The following is a 21463-nucleotide window of genomic DNA, read 5'->3' on the forward strand; positions in this document are numbered from 1 at the left end:
TGTCATCTTTGTTTGTTTGTCAAGAGTTGTTTTTTTTTAAATATGTAAAACTTTGGTGGATTCCCTTGAATCATTAATAAAGCACACTGCTTTACTCATTTTGGAAAATAAAGCTTATGTCAATAACTATGATGTTTTAGTTTACAGCACATTTTGCACCTATTTATCAAGGGTGCCAATAATTCTGTATCCCACTGTATATATCCAACAAATACTGCTGCTGTACCCAGTACAAGCATTTGCATTGCCAACAGCAACCAGAGAATGTGTACTTTCGGCTGTTCACACCTACCGTCAAACTGTGCAGTAGAGGCTGAAAGGAGGCCCATTTCTCTCTCTAAATTATTTACAATTTTAAATGCATTTAAGTTACGACCAAAAGTGGACTCAGGAGAGAAAGATTTACGAGCAGGGCAACACAAATGACTTCTGATGACAAGGCCCCAGTGACTTGCTCTCATGTGCCATTGGCTAGAAGCTCCAATCTCAGATTTCCTGTGCAGCATTGTATGAAATAAATCATTAATGTGCATGTTATTGCATGTGCATGCTATTATACACTCAGTGAACACTTTATTAGGTAGACCATTACACCAGCTTGTTGCAAATTCAAAAATTTTATCAGCTAATCGAGTGGCAGCAATGAAATGCACAAAACCATGCAGACATGGTCAAGAGGTTCAGATGTTTTTTGTCCAAATTAGGTTAGTTTTCAAATTTTGAGTTAAAGGGAAGGTCATATTTGAGTTCTTGTGTGCTTGGAACCTGCTCTGTCCTCATAGGAAAATGCACTTTTCAGGCAAGACACTTTATTTTGCTTTGATTAGGCACATTTATTATTACATTTTCAATCTCCACCCTGTTTCCGCATAATGGCAGATCATTCATAATCTACAAAATATAGAAACATATAATGAATTCGTTAATTTCTCATTAATTTGTGAGCAATTATACACATGTACTTCCAAGCTATTCAAAAGCAAGCTAAAGTCAGAAAGATCCACGGTTGAGACCCACTTAACTGTAAGCTCTATGGTGCTACCTAGTGGTCAGAAATATGAACCTTATCTTACAACAGAAGCCGCAGTTGGCTACAATATTTGGCTTTCGGATAGGCTATTGCAATATCATTACTTTTTGTTTGATTGTCTTTATGTGGACGTTGTTTTGTTTTATTTATTTATTTATTTATTTTGGGCACAGTTAACAACTATGCCTATTGCAGTTATTACTCGATTTGTATCCCATTTGAAATGCACAAAACGTTGTCGCGTTGGATTTTGTGAAAATGAAAGACTTTCTACTGCTGGTTCATAATATTAGCATGATTGAAAAAAGTCGAGTATCAAAAAAAAGCATATGTTTATATAGATGCAGCTAACAGCCTGATTTACAGGGGCCAGTACGTGTGCTTTAAATTATTGTTTTAAATCTTGATTGGTACACGCCGATTCGCATGGTTTTATTTGGTTAAGGTGAACGATTATAATACTGCAGACCAGTGCGACTTTTCAATAACCAGCTTCATTCAACAAACCCGGGTCTCGAGTCTCTTTGTTACACGCGCAAGACAAGCGTAAAGTAACAGCAGTTCACCATCTTCCATTTCACAAAGCTATCGGTTTACGTCAACTGCGTTTGTACGTTATATGCGTCAGATGCGTATTGACGCCGAAGCGGAAGCTGTGGAGATTTCCAGAAAGACCGAACAACACACGGGTAGCTTTGGTCGCAGTGAATTTCGGCAATCTGTGGGATTCTCCACCCAAAGTGAGAAGTATCGGCGTCTTTTCATTTTTTTTTTTTTTGGCATTGTTTTAACCTGTTTCCGGGGTTTTTGTGTGTTTCCAAGTTTGTTTTTACAAGCGAGACCGCTGCAATGACGACCATAGATTACAGCGTGTGGGACCATATCGAGGTGTCAGACGATGAGGACGACACTCATCCAAACATTGATACCCCCAGCCTTTTCAGATGGAGACATCAGGTGTGCGGTAAAATACACCCGCATCGGGCGATACACACACCCAACATGGCGATTGCCCCCCTCTATTATTCACTTGAAGTGAATTTCCAACCCACATTGCGGCCAGCTAATGCTAACTATAACTTAGCTTGCTAACTAACATTAGCTAGTTCTTTAAAGGCGCATTAAGAGTAGCTTGTTACTAGCTAATGGTATGCGGCTACCGTGCCACCTCATCTGATTGATTTTTTCGTTGGCGATTAACGGTCTACATAACCAGGTATCAAGTGATCGCCAGCTGACTATAGTAGTTAATCTAATTTCAGCTAGCTAACGTTGTTTTAGAGCTACATTTAGCTGATATTAACGTTCCCGTCATTGAATGACAACACCGAGAGGAACGGAATTGATTAACTTAAATTGGCTTTACTGAAACTATCGCTGGACCAGTGAGGTTTGGTACCCACTTTTGTGTGGTTAGAAAAACCGGAAACTAATCATTCATTTTGTTGATTTGGCTAGGGAGTTGAGTTTCCCCAAATTTTTAATGGTTTGCGTGATGCTAAGGACTGCCAGTAAATAATGACACATGTCCGCTATAGCGTTCTTATGAGTTCCTCCAACCCCCCGCAGGCCCGCGTGGACAGGATGGAGCAGTTCGAGAAGCAAGGGGCCGATCTGGAGAAGAGCCAGGCGGAGTGTCGGCGCAAGCTGGCGGATGTACAGAAGCGGGTAAAGGAGCTGGGGAGTGCGGGCACGGACGACGCCAAGGCGGAGCTGAGCCGGGCGAAGGAGGAAGAGAAGCAGTTGAAGAAGGAGGAGCGCAGCTGGGAGAAGAAGCTCGAGGAGCACCGTCGCGAGGAGAAGAAGATGCCCTGGAACGTGGACACACTGTGCAAGGAGGGCTTCAGCAAGGTGAGCTTACTGGCACAGTGCACAGGTGTCTGCACAGGTCTGTGCAGAAGTGAGACGACCTCACAGGCACACTGTGACAATGTCAATAATGTACATTATTGACATTCGGCAAACACTCGATGTCCAACAACGTGAGAAATGCATACCCATCATTACATTACATTATTGGCATATGGCAGACGCTCTTATCCAGAGCGACGTACAGTTGATTAGATTAAGCAGGAGACAATCCTCCCCTGGAGCAATGCATTACTCAAGGGCCAAACGGCTGTGCGGATGTTATTGTGGCTACACCGGGATTAGAACCACCGACCTTCCATGTCCCAGTCACTTACCTTAACCATCACCAGGAACCAGCGTGAATTTATGAATAGGCTGTTAATAAAATAAATATGTGTGATTTCACAGCAAGTGTTGCGGAACAAAGTAGTTGTTTATTGACAAAACTGCGTAGTGCATATTGTTACCAAAGATACAATGTTTATTCTTTCTCTCTCCCTCCCTCCCTGTTTCTTTCCCTCTCTGTCTCTCTCAGAGTGTAGTGAATATAAAGCCAGATCTGAAAGAGGAGACTGAGGAGGAGAAGGAACAGAAGCACAAGACCTTTGTTGAGAAGTATGATAAACAGATCAAACACTTTGGTGAGTTTCTGACACGGTGCGTTCATCCACGTTAATATGTGCTTGTGTGTGTGTGTGTGTGTGTGTGTGTGTGTGTGTGTGTGTGGGTAGGTTGGTCTTGTGGGGTTTGGTACATACCTACTGTGTGCGCAAGGTCAGGAAAAAAGGACAAACTAATAATTAGTTGGGATGATTTGGTTAGGGAGTTGAGTTGAGTTGCCCCATATTGTTGCCCCCATTTGTGTCATTATAAAAACTGACAGTGCAGAACATTCACCTGTTAGAGAGAATATTTACTGGCATTTGGGGCTTGGTGGTGTACCTAAACTTAGGGTCCCTGTTTGAGTGAGGACTCAGGTATGACCACTATCTGTTTGTTTGCGGTACGTGTGTTGTGTGCGTCCTTGTGGAGATCTCACATTGCAGGGGTTCTGCGGCTCATGATTTCTTTCATCCTGTTGCTCTTATCAATCAATCAGTCAATCAATTTTTTTTTGTATAGAGCTTTTAACAAAGGGCCTTTGTCACGAAGCAGCTTTACAGAGGAACAGGGTTCCCAAGAGTATGCCTAGGGAAACAGTGGCAAGGAAACACTCCCTGGCTAACAGGAAGAAACCTTGAGCAGAAAATGACTCAGTTGGCGAACCCATCTGCCAATTTCGTCCAAGCAGGGATGAGGTAGAGGGATGGCAGGAGCACCAGTGGGTGGCACTGTCAGGCAAGGGGACAGGTTTGGTGCTACAGCTGAATCAGCAGTGGGTGGCACTGTCAGGCAAGGGGACAGGCTTGGTGCTACAGCTGAATCAGCAGTGGCAGGGGGGAGGTGCAACGTCATTAACATTAGTCACATAGTGGTGCATTATTGAGTGCATTCACACTTGATGTGACTAAAGGCTCTAGAAATTAGTTGAGCGTTTATGTTTATAGAGCAATGTATGCATTACACATCCACCAAATTGGCCTAACTGTAATTTGTGTTACATCTGTATTGAAAACAGGCGGCACGGATGGTGCAGTGGGTAGCACTGCCGCCTCACAGCAAGGAGGTCCTGGGTTCGAATCCCCGTCGGCCGGGGCCTCTCTGTGCGGAGTTTGCATGTTCTCCCCGTGTCTGCGTAGGTTTCCTCCGGGTACTCCGGTTTCCTCCCACAGTCCAAAGACATGCAGGATAGGCTGATTGGAGAGTCTAAATTGCCCATAGGTATGAGTGTGTGAGTGAATGGTGTGTGTGCCCTGCGATGGACTGGCGACCTGGCGAGGGTGTATTCCTGCCTTTCGCCCAATGTATGCTGGGATAGGCTCCAGCCCCCCTGCGATCCTGTTCAGGATAAGCGGGTTCAGATAATGGATGGATGGTTGGATGGATGGATCTGTATTGAAAACAATGTCAGGATTTTTAGGGGATTGCCTCACCACCATCCTTCTGACCCAAAATGAATCACCTGCAAGTAAATTGTATTGGAGAATGAAGAGCTGAAAAACGGGAATGGAAAAAAACCAAAAACCAAAACAGCATCAGCGTTGTGCCAGCTACAAATCCATTACATAAAAACTATGTGCCATCTCACGAAACTAGGACCGTATTCATTTGCATATGACTGTAAGTATATTTACATATAAATGCAGTGTAACATAAGTGACATAGTTTCGGTCATATTTGCGGAGAAAATGAACAAGAGTGAGCGAATAAGCTTGTGACGCTGGCAGTAGCACTGTGCTTGTGCAGTATTGAACAGTAATTCGTTTAGTATTATGGGGTGAGGGTTGGAGTACCTCAGAGTTAAGAGACTGCGACTATTTGATTGGTTTTCTTGCGGTGATCAATGACATCCTGAGAGAGGCTGTTAAATGTCTCTTTGAACAAGCTGCATAACCTGAATTTCCTGAGTAAATATTCGTCCTTATAAATGGGTAGATTTGAAAGAATTCAAGATTTGTCATTTGCTGGGATAAGAGTGCCTGCTAAATGCCTAAAATGTGGATGTAAAGTTTCATGATTTCACTATTCATATTATTGCTATAATCTTATCGCCATCATAATACACTCTTATTACACTACTGCTGATACAAGTACTGTGAATAAATGTTTTTGTCTTAGTGGTAGTGGTGGTGATGATGATGACCGTTATTATTTTGGATTGTGTTCATATAGCATTCAGATATGCTAATGCCGGCAGTTCCAGCCTTGTGATGCAGTGTAGGACAGATGTCAACAGGAATACACAGCCTGCCATTGCGGCTCCAGCACCGCACACCGACCCGTATGGTGACGCAGCAGTGGTCCAGATGGTGATCGTGTTGTGGTATTTTTAAAGAGAAATTCTTGGTTATTTTGGGTGGGCGCTGATGCAGCGAGTGGATTCTGTCACCTCTGCTTGTGTTCATATAGCAGCGGGGTTGGGGGGGGGGGGGGGGGAATCTCGACACCGGCCCTTTGGATCTTGCCGCAGAACAGCCCTGTCCGCGGGGTCCGAAATGGGACCCAGTGGCCATTTTGTGCCGGCCAGTGGAGGCTATGCGGGGTCCGGAATGGGACCCAGTGGCCATTTTGTGCCGGCCAGTGGAGGCTATGCGGGGTCCGGAATGGAACCCAGTGGCCATTTTGTGCCGGCCAGTGGAGGCTATGCGGGGTCCGGAATGGGACCCAGTGGCCATTTTGTGCCGGCCAGTGGAGGCTATGCGGGGTCCGGAATGGGTCCCAGAGGCCAAAACCGCCATTCGTTTGTTAATCTCACTTCTTTGTCTTGAGATGTCAGCCAGTCCGTTTCACTGCAAGTCAATGCATTACGGTAAAAATTTGAAGTCAGTATTTTTTCCCACAATAATTTTTCATTTAATGTCTCCCCATCTTCTGATAAAATTTTTTTATATTGTGGCTTTTTTTCAGAACAATACAGTGTTACTTTTTGGATGAATCTGGGATTGTTTGCATCATTTCCGAGGGCCTCTATCCCACATGCTTTGTGTAGGAACCGCATTAGCCACACTGCGGACCTCAGGCCCGTGTAATGGCTCCCTGTTTCCCTACTGCGCAGTCTCTGGCTCCAACATGGCCGCACCCAGAAACTGCACTTCTGCTGTTGCAAAATGCTATTGCTTGGGTAGCCTGTGCATGACGTCACAGGGACTTGGTCCACATTTTTGTGGGACAGGTTTTTGTGTGTAGTGTGTGTAAAGTGTAATGTATAGTGTGTTTCATGTGTAATGTGTAGTGTGTGTAATGTGTAATGTGTAGTGTGTGTAATGTGTAGTGTGTGTAGTGTGTAGTGTGTGTAATGTATAGTGTGTGTAATGTATAATGTATCGTGTGTGTGTAATGTGTAGTGTGTAGTGTGTAATGTATAGTGTGTGTAATGTATAATGTATCGTGTGTGTAATGTATAGTGTGTGTAATGTATAGTGTATAGTGTGTAGTGTGTAGTGTGTAATGGCGGTCAATGTTTCCTCAGGGATGCTGAGGCGCTGGGACGACAGCCAGAAGTACCTATCGGACAACCCCCACCTGGTGTGTGAGGAGACCGCCAACTACTTGGTCATCATGTGCATCGACCTGGAGGTGGCGGAGGTGAGCCCTGACCCCCTGACCCCCTGACCCCCTGACCCCCGACCCCCTGACCCCTGGAGCTGGCGTCTGTTACAGAAACGCGCTGGGTTTGAGCATCTCTCTCTCTCTCTCTCTCTCACAGAAACACGCGCTGATGGAGCAGGTTGCACATCAGACCATAGTCATGCAGTTTATCCTGGAGCTGGCCAAGAGCCTGAAGGTGGATCCCAGAGGCTGCTTCCGCCAGTTCTTTTCCAAGATTAAGGTGTGTGTGTGTGTGTCTGTCTGTCTGTCTGTCTGTCTGTGTCTCGGTTTATAGGGCTGTGTGTATCTGTCCGTGTGTCCGTGTGTCCGTCTGTCCGTCCGTCCGTCCGTCCGTCCGTCTCGGTTTGTAGGACTGTGTGTGTGTTTGTGTGGGGCTCTTGGTTTACACGGCTGTGTGTGTGTGTGTGCCCTCAGACTGCAGACCAGCAGTACCAGGACGCGTTTAACGATGAGCTGGAGTCCTTTAAGGAGCGTGTGCGGGGCCGGGCCAAGGTGCGCATTGAGAAGGCCATGCAGGAGTACGAGGAGCAGGAGAAGCAGAAGCGCCTGGGCCCTGGAGGTCTGGACCCTGTGGACGTCTACGAGACTCTGCCTGCGGTACAGTACTCTCCCTCTATCGCTCTCTCACTCTCTCCCTCGCTCTCTCCCTCTCTCCCTCTATCGCTCTCTCCCTCACTGTCGTTCCCTCTCTCACTCTATCTCTCTCTCCCTCTCTCTCTCCTTCTCTCTCTCTCCCTCTATCACTCTCCATCACTCTCATTCCCTCTCTCCCTCTATCACTCCATCACTCTCATTCCCTCTCTCCCTCTGTATCACTCTCTCCATCACTCTCATTCCCTCTCCCTCTATCACTCTCTCCATCACTCTCATTCCCTCTCTCCCTCTATCACTCTCTCCATCACTCTCATTCCCTCTCTCCCTCTATCACTCCCTCCATCACTCTCATTCCCTCTCCCTCCATCACTCTCATTCCCTCTCTCCCTCTATCACTCTCCATCACTCTCATTCCCTCTCTCCCTCTATCACTCTCTCCATCACTCTCATTCCCTCTCTCCCTCTATCACTCTCTCCATCACTCTCATTCCCTCTCTCCCTCTATCACTCTCTCCATCACTCTCATTCCCTCTCTCCCATACCTTCCTGCCTCTCCCGCTCACTCCGTTCTCTCTCTCTCTCTCTCTCTCTCTCTCTCTCTCTCTCTCTAATCCCCGTCTCCATCTTGTCCTCTGTCCTGTGTAATGCATTGCTCTCGTATACCTGCTCCTGTCACTCAAAGCTCAGTTAAAGACTGTCTCCAGGGGCTTTCTGACAAAAGCCGTGGCAACACGATCAACAACAAAACAACGTTTTGTGCAACGGGAAAAAGAGGAGCAATCCCCAGTGCCAAACCCCGTTCAGCGTTTCTCAGAACGGGCTGTACTGCATCCTGCCATTTTATTTTTCCTTTCTTTAAAAAAAAACATGCAGAGACTGACAGCTTTGTGTTTGGTGCCTTCTCCCTTTTCTTTTGGTTTGAGGTGAACTCGCCAAGTCGTGTTTGCAAAGAAAAGGAAGTACCCCCATTTATTAGCCAATCAAAGATGAGGATGAATATGGATTGAATTCAGGTGATCAGTGTGATGAGGAGCTGTGCTGATTTGATCCGTGTGATGAGGAGCAGTGCTGATTTGATCAGTGTGACGAGGAGCAGTGCTGATTTGATCAGTGTGATGAGGAGCTGTGCTGATTTGATCCGTGTGATGAGGAGCTGTGCTGATTTGATCAGTGTGATGAGGAGCAGTGCTGATTTGATCCGTGTGATCAGTGTGATGAGGAGCAGTGCTGATTTGATCAGTGTGATGAGGAGCAGTGTCAGTTGAACCTGGACAGCAGCTTACGGGGGTGACATTTCTCCACTGGGTGCGTTCGTAATTGATTCAGTTCGAGGGCCTGGCCCCAGGGTGGCAGCACAGCGCCCCCGGCTGGGAGTCTGAGGAATTGCGTGGGCTTGAAACGGGAGAGGAGCAGAACGTTGAACTGACTGAACTGAACACGCATGTATGCAGGTTGGGGGTAATGCTGATGTGTGTGTTTGTGTGTCCGGTGTGGTGAAACGGCTCTAACTGGTGTCTCTCTCCGTGGACAGGAGCTGCAGAAGTGTTTCGATGAGAAGGACATTCAGATGCTGCAGGATGCCATCAGCAAAATGGACCCTACGGTACGTCACACACAACCCCGTCTTCACAATCACTCATTCCTGTACAAACTGTCCTCTGCCCTGTACAAACACTCACTCATTCACTCACTCTGCCCTGTACAAACACTCACTCATTCACTCACTCTGCCCTGTACAAACACTCATTCACTCACTCTGCCCTGTACAAACACTCATTCACTCACTCTGCCCTGTACAAACACTCATTCACTCACTCTGCCCTGTACAAACACTCATTCACTCACTCTGCCCTGTACAAACACTCATTCACTCACTCTGCCCTGTACAAACACTCATTCACTCACTCTGCTCTGTACAAACACTCATTCACTCACTCTGCCCTGTACAAACACTCATTCACTCACTCTGCCCTGTACAAACACTCATTCACTCACTCCGCCCTGTACAAACACTCATTCACTCACTCTGCCCTGTACAAACACTCATTCACTCACTCCGCCCTGTACAAACACTCATTCACTCACTCTGTCCTGTACAAACACTCATTCACTCTGCCCTGTACAAACACTCATTCACTCACTCTGCCCTGTACAAACACTCATTCACTCACTCTGCCCTGTACAAACACTCATTCACTCACTCTGCCCTGTACAAACACTCATTCACTCACTCTGCCCTGTACAAACACTCATTCACTCACTCTGCCCTGTACACTCACTCTCTCACTCACTAATGCGGGACGTTTTACTGCACTCTTTAGGAAGTTGGCTTTAAACATTTACCGAGATCAGCAGACCGCTCTTTTGAGTGGACAGGCTTTTTGTGACTCATTACTCATTACTTGTAAAGCGACTGTAACGTGATCTAAAAAAACCGCCCAATCCGGGCAGGACTGCTGATGCAATGTGCCTGAAAGCTCCTAATCTCATTAGTTTCAGTGACAGAAGGCTTGTGTGGGATTTGAAGCGCTTACACGCTTAAAGGAACGAGTAGGCAGGACCTGGGAGGCAAAGTGGAAAGATTGAAAGCGTGTACAGGGTTGTGTTTAGCTGAAGAAAAGGGACCCCCAAAAATGTAAAGGTTTCGTGTAGCCGGGTGGATCAGTTGGTAAAGAGCTCACCCTCCATACCAGCCGTGCCGTATGGCGTTCAGGCAGCCGATTGCTCTTCTTTCCTGGCGGACAGCAGTGGAGTCCGATTCATCCTCTCCTGGGCACAGGATTACCACACCTGCTCGGAGACTGCCGTAGTTTGACTGGTTTCCTGCGGCCAAGTTTATGTTAGAGAGGACATTCTTGGTATAACAGAATGATTATTATAAAGAGGTGTTTTTAGTGGGTATATAACAGAATGATTATTATAAAGAGGTGTTTTTAGTGGGTATATAACACGATGATTCTGAAGAGGTGTTTTTAGCGGGTATATAACAGAATGAATATTATAAAGGGGTGTTTTTAGCTGGTATATAACAGAATTAATATTATAAAGGGGTGTTTTTAGCTGGTATATAACAGAATTAATATTATAAAGGTGTTTTCAGCAGGTATATAACAGAATTAATATTATAAAGCGGTGTTTTTAGCTGGTATATAACAGAATTAATATTATAAAGGTTTTTTCAGTGGGTATATAACAGAATGAATATTATAAAGCGGTGTTTTTAGCTGGTATATAACAGAATGAATATTATAAAGGGGTGTTTTTAGCTGGTATATAACAGAATTAATATTATAAAGGGGTGTTTTTAGCTGGTATATAACAGAATTAATATTATAAAGGTTTTTTCAGTGGGTATATAACAGAATGAATATTATAAAGGGGTGTTTTTAGCGGGTGTATAACAGCATGAATATTATCAAGTGGTGTTTTCAGCAGGTTTATAACCCAATGATTATTATAAAGGTATTTTTAGCGGGTATATCACAGAATGATTATTATAAAGAGGTGTTTTTAGCAGGTGTATGACAGGATGATTATTATAAAGAGGTGTTTTCAGCAGGTGTATGACAGGATGATTATTATAAAGAGGTGTTTTCAGCAGGTGTATGACAGGATGATTATTATGAAGGTGTTTTTAGCGGGTATATAAACCCCCTTTTGTCCCCTGTAGGAGGCTAAGATCCACATGCAGAAGTGCATTGATTCGGGGCTGTGGGTGCCCAACTCGCGGACCGAGGAGGCTGGCGACAAAGAGGAGGAGGAGGCGGAGCCCGAGAAGGAGTGACACAGCCCTTGGGACAGACAGCTTTACTGCCCCACCCGCGCCCTCTATTATCATCCTCTCCTTTTACCCCAATACCCCCCCCCCCCCCCCCCCAGCAACCAAAACCATTCTCACATTCACTTTACTACTGTCCATTTACTGTCCATTTACTACTGTCAGTTCCCCCGTCATCCTCACCTACCCCCTCCCCAGCTGACTACTGTCTGTCAGACCAGCGGAAGTGGTGTAGGAATGCTGTGGTTATGATGTCACAAACTGGGGAAAGAGCTCCACCAGTCGCAGAGTGTAACGGATGTGGCCAATAGAGCAGGCCTGCACTTCCTGGATCCCTGTGGGAATTGGCCAGAAAGTATCCACCGATCAGAAAAGGCATTGTTCTGCCGGTTGTTACCAAAGTATTGTGTGATGGGCGGAGCTCCTTTCTGTTTTTGTGACGTCACAACCAACTCTGCCCTCTTATTCTTGGGACAGGCCAGGTCAGGATCGCTATGGCAACAGCAGCAGATTTTTCACTCTCCATCCACTCGCTCACTCAGGCGCGTGTGTACGTACCGCACGGTAGTTTTCTTTTTGTTAGTCCTCCCCCGTGCTCTTTCTGGGGATGTCAGACTCTTCAGGTGCGCTTGTTGACGCGTGGCCGTTCGAACAGTCATTTCTTGCCGACACAATGGTTTTTATGTGGTTGTTATTACAATAGAATTATAATAAACGACAAAGACTGCGATGAAATAAAATGAATGACAAGGAATGATGTGCGTCTGGTTTGTGAACGGTTGGCAAACCTTTAGCAAACGCGTCCAGACGCACGCTCGTGAGAAAACTGCAGACCACGCCCGTTTGTGTCCCCGCACTCTTGTCTTTTTGGGTTCTTCCTTCACTGCTTCACTGCCCCGCCTGTGTGTGTCTGAATACTGATGAAGGTAAATTAGAGATGTGTTTTCTGTACAGATGGCTCTCCGTACAGGCAGTCGTTACCTTTGTTCTGACCATGGAGCTGGAGTGGGGATGACTGGGGACTCTCTCTCTCTCTCTCAACCCGCCCAACCCTTTCTGTCTCTCTCTCCTCTTCTCTCTCCCTCCCCAAACCCTCAGTAAGTGTCCACTTCCCCTCCCCAAACCCTCAGTAGGTGGCCACTTCTCCCTTCCTCCCCAAACCTTACCTAAATGTCCACTTCTCCCTTCCTCCCCAAACCCTCAGTAAATGTCCTCTTCCCCTCCCCAAACCCTCAGTAAGTGGCCACTTCTCCCTTCCTCCCCAAACCCTCAGTAAGTGTCCTCTTCCCCTCCCCAAACCCTCAGTAAGTGGCCACTTCTCCCTTCCTCCCCAAACCCTCAGTAAGTGTCCTCTTCCCCTCCCCAAACCCTCAGTAAGTGGCCACTTCTCCCTCCCCAAACCCTCAGTAAGTGTCCTCTTCCCCTCCCCAAACCCTCAGTAAGTGGCCACTTCTCCCTCCCTCCCCAAACCCTCAGTCAGTGTCCACTTCCCCTCCCCAAACCCTCAGTAGGTGGCCACTTCTCCCTTCCTCCCCAAACCCTCAGTAAGTGTCCACTTCCCCTCCCCAAACCCTCAGTAGGTGGCCACTTCTCCCTTCCTCCCTAAACCTTACGTAAATGTCCACTTCTCCCTTCCTCCCCAAACCCTCAGTAAGTGTCCTCTTCCCCTCCCCAAACCCTCAGTAAGTGGCCACTTCTCCCTCCCCAAACCCTCAGTAAGTGTCCACTTCTCCCTCCCCAAACCCTCAGTAAGTGTCCTCTTCCCCTCCCCAAACCCTCAGTCAGTGTCCAGTGGAAGCCCGGCTCTGTGTGCAGTTGTGTTAGAGCTAAGCGAGGGCCTGTTAAATGATGAGGTCACTGCAGCAGTTTTGGGACATCTTTTAGTTGGCGGCGCACAGCCGACTTTCAGAACGACCGCTCTGTGTTCTCCCGGATTTAGCGGCCAATAAAATGTTGTTTTGATGTAAACGGCGTGATCCTTGCTTTTTACTCTTTGCCATTCAGTGATGATTTTAAACACAAACTCGCCGTTCTCTTGTCGTCCGTGTTTCAGTTTTCATCTGCGCTGTGCTTGGGAAGTAGGTAAACGTGTTTAAAAGCCGAACAGGACGAACAGTGAGGTTGGAGATTTCTTTCCGTCCATGTGTGGTGGCAGACTTTTGTGAGACCGAATATCAGTGGTCGCTCTACCTCATGGGTGAATCTGGTGTTTGCTCCGGTCCTCACGGGGGTGACAGCAATTTAAAAGCTGAATGGATTATTTATGTTATCCTTTGAAGGAAATAAAATGCACGTTAAAGCAATCCGGACCAGTCAGATTGAATTAATTTCACAAACTTGTATTCTCATTTTTCATCTTCTGAATATCGTCTGGAAGGATGCCACGTTTTGGTGTAAAACTGGAAAACATGGCTGTAGACCGATTTGTATTCCCATAAATCCCAGAATCCTGTGCTGTTGTCCAAGCCCGAGACTGGGCTCACAAGATTACGGAAGGAAATTTGCTCCTCCAGGCCTTTCTCTGCGTAGATGAGGGACTTGGCCTTCATAACTGCTTTATAACAACAGTATAAACAGTATAAGGTTGTAGTCGAGTCATATCCGGAATGGAAGGTGTGATGGCACCCCTTCTGGTGGTTGTCCTGTCCTCTGTTTCGCCAGTGCTAAAGTCAAGGGGGATTGGCGGAAGTCTGTTGAACTCCTCGGTCTTGCCAAGAGGAGAGGTGTGAAATTGACCGGCCAATGGCAGCGCTGGAACACAACACAGCGGAACAGAACAAACTGGCAGGCTGCTGATGTTCTACAGTTCTACTGTGCTATGGGAAGACTCTAGGGGGAGCTAGTTCTCCATGGTTGCTATGGGAAATTTTTAAAACAGCCTAATGTAGTTGCTGTTGCGGGGGGGGGGGGGGGGTCTACTGTATGCATGAAATATTGCGAAATAAACATGTAATTAAATGAATTTAGTGAGACTTGTATCTATTTTTCCACTCATGCAGAGGGCAAAATCAAAGGGAGAAGGGAAGGGTGCAAAGAGAACTGTTGGAAGAGAACGTCTGCTCCTTCCTGATGGACGCAGTTGGGTCTGATCAGGTCCAAATGCAAAAACCTGATCCTTTACTGGATGTGCACTGGAAGAATGCAATGACAGGGACAAGGAAAGCAGTGTTCATTAACCTAGATTTGTGTTCTAAACTTTGTGTACTCCCAATGCTGGTTCTCTCCTGTGATATCTTCAGTAAAATATTTTACCAAGGACACGTTTTTAAATAGTTAAGGCGAGTACAGGAATCTGAGAGATTATGTTACCATGGCAACGTCCAGGTTGGGTTTTTTCAAAATAGTTTTTACAGGCCTAGATGCATTTCCGAGCTGAATCTATAATTGATAACAGTAGTAGAGAGGCTGGTTTCCAATGTGGGAGTACTGATGCGTGAGCAAGTAGAACTCTGCAACTACAGTCCATAACCTGCATCTACAGACCGTAATGCACATCTACTGACCTTAACCTGTCCAGCTACGGTCCATAACCGGCATCTACAGTCCTTAACCTGCATCTACGGACCGTAACCCACATCTGACCATGCGGTCCACTGAGCTCAGCCAAGTCTCAGCTGCTTCGTGGTTGTCTGTATCATCGCAAGATTTAGAAATGAACATTTGTATATATCTTTTCTATCATGTACGGTAACCTAATCAATACAGTACTCAGTGATTATTGTACTGCAGAGTACCTAATGCGTGCTACTACAAGAGGACCAGGATGCCATTAGCGTGTCCAAGTCCTCACTGTTCCTGCTCTCACATGGGCTGATCAGAGGGAGCAGGATTCCCCAGGCTGCTCTGTACCACGGCCGGTTTGACGATTGTCTTTGAATCTCCCTTCCTCATTTGCCTTTCCTTCATGCAGTGCACCCAGGAAAAGGGGTGTTGTCATGGCCCCATCATGGTCTGGGGTGGCTCCATCATGGTCTGGGGTGGCTCCATCATGGTCTGGGGTGGCTCCATCATGGTCTGGGGTGGCTCCGTCATGGTCTGGGGTGGCTCCACCATGGTCTGGGGTGGCTCCACCATGGTCTGGGGTGGCTCCACCATGGTCTGGGGTGGCTCCATCATGGTCTGGGGTGGCTCCATCATGGTCTGGGGTGGCTCCATCATGGTCTGGGGTGGCTCCATCATGGTCTGGGGTGGCTCCACCATGGTCTGGGGTGGCTCCATCATGGTCTGGGGTGGCTCCATCATGGTCTGGGGTGGCTCCATCATGGTCTGGGGTGGCTCCATCATGGTCTGGGGTGGCTCCATCATGGTCTGGGGTGGCTCCATCATGGTCTGGGCTGGCTCCGTCATGGTCTGGGGTGGCTCCGTCATGGTCTGGGGTGGCTCCGTCATGGTCTGGGGTGGCTCCGTCATGGTCTGGGGCGGCTCCATCATGGTCTGGGGCGGCTCCATCATGGTCTGGGGCGGCTCCATCATGGTCTGGGGCGGCTCCGTCATGGTCTGGGGTGGCTCCGTCATGGTCTGGGGTGGCTCCGTCATGGTCTGGGGTGGCTCCTTCATGGTCTGGGGTGGCTCCATCATGGTCTGGGGTGGCTCCACCATGGTCTGGGGTGGCTCCACCATGGTCTGGGGTGGCTCCATCATGGTCTGGGGTGGCTCCACCATGGTCTGGGGTGGCTCCATCATGCCAGAAGATGGTTCCCTCACTGCTTGTCCGCGGAAAGTATCTCTTGTGATGTCGATGGAATTCTGTGGCCCGTGGTCGATGAAATTTGCTCTTTTTTTAAACTTTGTTTTTACCTTCCTCTAAATATACACTCCCCGAGCACTTTATTAGGAACATTTTTTTACTTTCGTTCACCTACATTATTTAATCAGGCCAATTGTCTCGCAGCAATGCAATGCGTACAATCATGTAAATATGTGGTTTTATTGATTTTTTCAAATTTCTTGACAGGTTAAAAACATTTTCTTTTTTTTTTCTTTTTTTTAAACACTATAACTCAGAATCATTACAAGGCATTTAGCAGACGTTCTTATCCAGAGCGACGTACAACGAAGAGCAGATCAAACACAAGTCCAAGTGCGAAGAGGACCTGAGAGGACAGTACAGTTCCGAGTCCTAGTGTAACCATACAGATACAATCGGAACCCTTGAAGAATACATCAACTTCCAAACTAGCATACCACAGTCGGCAGCTAGAATACCCCGAGTACAACAATACACTCGCCTCAGAGTCACGGTCGCGGGGACTTGAGACGGCGCGGCTTGTAGAAGACATATCACTCTAATATCCTGATCCTCCTGGGCCTTGTATGAACTGCTTGCAAACTGTCATAGGTCTGAATGACGTGTTCCATTTTGACAAATGTCTCAAGTTTTGCAAAAAGAGCTGACTGAACAGCTTTTTGACTGACAAAAGGCTTTTCTTTTTAAGCTTTCTTAAGCAATCTAGAAAAGCAATCTAGAAAAACAGAAATATATTTACTGCTCATTTTACCTCAGATGCTCCATGAATGGCCCCAGGTGCCAAAATCCTCCCCGACTGCCGCGGAGTCCGCGCGTAAATCACTATTACACATACTGTATCGTCCAAGTGAGACGGGTGAATTTTTCACATCTGAGCAACGAAGTGTTAGGAAATTATATGAATTAAATTGGGTTTTTGCCATTTGTCTATGAATATGTTATGGGAAAATCAAACACTAATTCTCCGTACTGTAGGGTAGCGCAGTTGACGGCAACACTTCAAGATCATGATTTGGAGTTTCAGCTGGAGTGAAGCCAGCTGGGGTTAGGTGTTGATTGAAAAAAATTATAATAATAATAATAGTTTTGTTGTCACAGCTCAGTCGGGAGTCAGAAGAACTGTGTTTTTCCTTTTGTGTTTGGCACTTCAGAGCCACCATAGAATAAGAGTCAGCCTGGCAAAATGTTTTTTTTTTTTTTTGCTCCTGTTGCTCATGTTGCTCCACCCCTTCACTTCAGAATCAGAAGTAACTACGCCTTACTCCACCCTTCCAGCATGTTCCTGCAGTCTGTGCAGAACTGTGGAGTATTTAGGGCTTTAATACATACGTTCTTCAGTCCGAGGTTTCTCTCCCTCCATGACTGATTACAGTGTCACGGCTGACCTGTATTTAGAGTGAACATGCGGTAAGGCCCTTCTTCAGCTCAGCTGTATTTGAAACACCGGTCCCAGGGGAAACGGCTGGTATTACTTCTGCCTTTGCTTCACGTGGCAGGACAATTCACATTGTCCATTTTCCCCCAAGAGTCTCCAGTCAATACGATACAATTTTCCATCGGAGTGGAAAGAGTGGAGGGAAATGGGACTAGATCTCGAGAGGAAGGTGTGTGTGTGTGTGTGGGGGGGGGGTACTTAGAGCTGGGTTGCCAGGTCTCCTGTCAGCGATTATTGTTTTCCCTTTCATTCATAATCGGGATTTGAAAAAATACATGTGTGGGTGGAAGGTTGTGGGTGAACTTGTTTCTGGGTGAAAATGTGTTACAGTCCATGGTTATGCATTAAACTACGGATCCCAGAGTCCCCTGGGATCTGTAGTTTTTTTTACATTGTCACCCAGCAGTGAATTGAACCGTTAAATCAGTGGATTACACAGTTACTGGTTTCCTGGGTCTGAATTGGTTGTCCAACCCCTCGTTGGTTGATGAAAACCAGGGGATGTTTGAAGAGCATGTCATGAGTCTTGTTTGAAATAAAAATTTGTATTGGGACTCATCTGAAAAGGTTGGCTTTGAGGAATATTTTGAAGGAGCAAAGACAACACGGAGTAGGGACTATCACGTGAAGCTCACACTTAACTGACGGTTACTTCCACAGAGTGAAAGGTACCGTAAGGGCTTTAATACTTAAATATTTAAATTAATATTGTTGGGCATTTCACGGGCAGCCAGGAGGTTAATACATAATTTTACCATTAGGTGTCGACATTTCTTTGCCCCTTACATTTATTGTATTAGACGTCCCTTTACATACAGATGAATGGCTGGGGTTCCCCATTTTATATGGTCGTTAACAATGACGTAATTCTGCCAAGTGCGTTACATTGCCGTGGCTTACCCGACATGAGTCTGCTTTCAAATAAGCAGAGGCCGAATAAGAATCACGCTCAAATTACTTGTTTAAAAATGTAATTCCTCGTTACACTTGCAATGTACTACTAATACTACTGCTATTACTACTACTACTACTACTACTACTACTACTACTACTAATAATAATAATAATAATAATAACAACAACTATAATTTAAAAGAAAATCGAATTGAAATATGAATAATAGCACAATTTACTGATATACACAGGGGGTCCTACTTCTAAAAAAGTAACGCATTTTCAAAAATCCCTCCAAATCTTATGAATATCATGATTTGTTGTCCAATACTTGTGAACTTATTCAAAGCTATAAAAGGCAGACCCGGGGACCTTAGAAACACGGGTTGTTCATAATGTGCCAGAGGGGCAGCCAGGCACTAGAGAGTGGCATGAATTATTTTCAAAAAGCAATAACGGCAAAATTTCACGAAATATGACTGGATTCAAAAGAGCTTTGATGTGACTATATGTGGCTTAGGATGTGAGTTTTTTTTCTATTCATCTTTTCAGGATTTGTTTTCTCAATTGAATTAAGAAGTCATCAAAAAACGTTTTGGGTATATTTCAATTGATGACTTAAGTTTCATTAATTCATTCATTCATTCATTATCCTAATCCGCTTATCCTGAGCAGGGTTGCAGGGGGGCTGGAGCCTATCCCAGCATACATTGGGTGAAAGGCAGGAATACACCCTGGACAGGTCACCAGTCCATCGCTGGGCACACACACCATTCACTCATACACTCATACACTCATACCTACGGGCAATTTAGACTCTCCAATCAGCCTAACCTGCATGTCTTTGGACTGTGGGAGGAAACCGGAGTACCCGGAGGAAACCCACGCAGACACGGGGAGAACATGCAAACTCCACACAGAGAGGCCCCGGCCGACGAGGATTCAAACCCAGGACCCCCTTGCTGTGAGGCGGCAGTGCTACCCACTGCACCATCCGTGCCGCCCGACTTAAGTTTCAGTTAACCAAATTTAATTGAAAAAGAACGGACTAGTTGTGGCATTCATTGGGCTACTTTAACTCTAATTTCTCATTTTAATGTTTTTACACCACAGTGGGCAGCAGACCATCCATCCAGGTGTTACAAGAGGCCAGCAGACCATCCATCTTTTATTTACAGGGTTCATAAAACCGTTCTCCATTATGAACATGGACTTCAGTTAAATAACAACTTCTCTGAAAACCATTGCATCTACACTCACGACTATATGAGAGGGGTTTCCATGTAGTATGGTGGTTAGGCCACTCAACATAAATGTTGCAGGTCTGATTTTCTGGTAGAACACTACCATTGAACCCACGAGAAAGGTACCTCATCTGAATTGCTTTAGTATTAATCCAACATTATAAATTGGTTCTATGTTAAAAAATAATAATAAGAAGAGAAGTCTATGAATGTATCTATCCACCACAATCTGCACAGCCTAAGATGGGCAATTCAATAGCATCCCCTTTTCTGCTGGTCAAAATGTAATTAATCCTTTGGAAGATTCCCACAGGTTGTTATTGTAATTTTTCAATTCATGGATTCAGTTTCAATTAATATCCTGAATTGACTGGCTGAAATGGAATTCACCATAGCCCTGCTAGTCTACCTAGCACCAATGTGCAGTATCATTATCTGAAGTAAAAAACAAGGTACTCACAATCACCGCAAAAAAAAACAAAAACATAATGTGTGCAACATTATGACACAATATCACACAAACACAAAACATTGTGCGCGGATTATCACATCTGCACAACATAATGATACTATATGACACGAATACAAAATTGTCACACAATATAATTTCTACCAACACAATATATATGTACGCAAAATTCCAACCCTGTATCCTATCAATACTACACAATGTCATATCTACACGAGAGTGCCATACAATGCCGCCACCACCACTACGCAATAACACATCTACACAAAAGCACAGTTTAATGCGGTTTACGTGCATACCTTTTCCCAGGCTTATTCATGCTGTTGCTATCCCCCTTCGCTTTTTCCACCCCCTCCCCATCTCCCATCCCCCACCGCCCCCACTGCACCCCCCCTGTCACAGGAATCCTCGGTCTGGGAATCCTCCCTGGCTTCATGGGGCTTTCACCTCAGAGCGAGAGGAGGAGAGACAGAGTTCCCTTTCGCTAATGCGGAGAGAGCGAGAGAAAGTGTGTGAGAGGAAGGGAGGGAGAGAGAGTTCCCTTATGTCTTGTCTGAGAGAGAGGGCGAGTGAGAGGGAGGGAGAGAGGGAGTGAGAGAGAGTGAGAGAGAGAGAGAGAGAGAGAGAGAAGACAGCACACAAAGCCAGTAAACAGAAAGCCTGGCTCTGGTGAAAGGCGTGACAAAAGGATGAAATAAAAAAAGTGTGGATCCTCTCTGTCTCTCCTTCCCATCGCCGCTGCCTGCGTGCGTGCGTGTGTGTGTGTGTGTGTGTGTGCCGTACGGGAGGGTTACCGCCGAAGGAGGAGGAGGAGGGGAGCGCACGGAGGGGATTTTTTGGCGTGCCGTAACGCACCGGCATTCGCTCTCCCTCTCCCCCTCTGCAGCAGCACAGCTCTGGGGAGAGACGACAGCACCAGCATCAGCCCCGTCTGCCATGAAGGTGAGCTAATGCTCTGTGCCTGCACTACGCTCGCCTGTGTGTGTGTGTGTGTGTGTGCGTGTGTGTGTGTGCGAGTGTGTCTGTGTGTGTGTGTGAGTGTGTCTGTGTGTGTGTGCGCGTGAGCATGTGTGTATGCGAGTATGTGTGTGTCTGTGTGTGTGTGAGTGTCTCAGTGTGTATGTGTTTTTGAGTGTGTGTGTGTGTGAGTGTGTATGCGAGTGTGTGTGTGTGTGTGTGTATGTGTGAGTACAAGCATGCATGCGTGTGTAT

General features: G+C 46.2%; 1 protein-coding gene across 3 annotated transcripts; it reads left to right on the forward strand.

Moving 5' to 3' along the window:
* Window positions 1-1642: 1642 nt before the first annotated feature.
* Window positions 1643-13430, forward strand: cdc37 (cell division cycle 37 homolog (S. cerevisiae)). 3 transcript variants are annotated; one of them, XM_061222878.1, is made up of 9 exons: window positions 1643-1770; window positions 1853-1987; window positions 2600-2881; window positions 3417-3522; window positions 6951-7066; window positions 7188-7310; window positions 7505-7687; window positions 9216-9287; window positions 11355-13430. In XM_061222878.1, exons 2-9 carry the CDS (start codon window positions 1880-1882, stop codon window positions 11466-11468), a joined length of 1104 nt encoding a protein of 367 aa, XP_061078862.1. In that variant the 5' UTR covers window positions 1643-1770; window positions 1853-1879; the 3' UTR covers window positions 11469-13430. The 3 variants fall into 3 exon arrangements, 2 of the variants coding, with proteins under 2 accessions (XP_061078862.1, XP_061078861.1); XR_009705175.1 differs by having other exon boundaries at window positions 1666-1987; window positions 11355-12872; window positions 12974-13430; XM_061222877.1 differs by having other exon boundaries at window positions 1666-1987.
* The last annotated feature ends 8033 nt before the right edge of the window (window positions 13431-21463 follow it).

The sequence above is a fragment of the Conger conger genome, chromosome 2, assembly GCF_963514075.1.
Source record: "Conger conger chromosome 2, fConCon1.1, whole genome shotgun sequence".
NCBI lineage: Eukaryota > Metazoa > Chordata > Actinopteri > Anguilliformes > Congridae > Conger > Conger conger.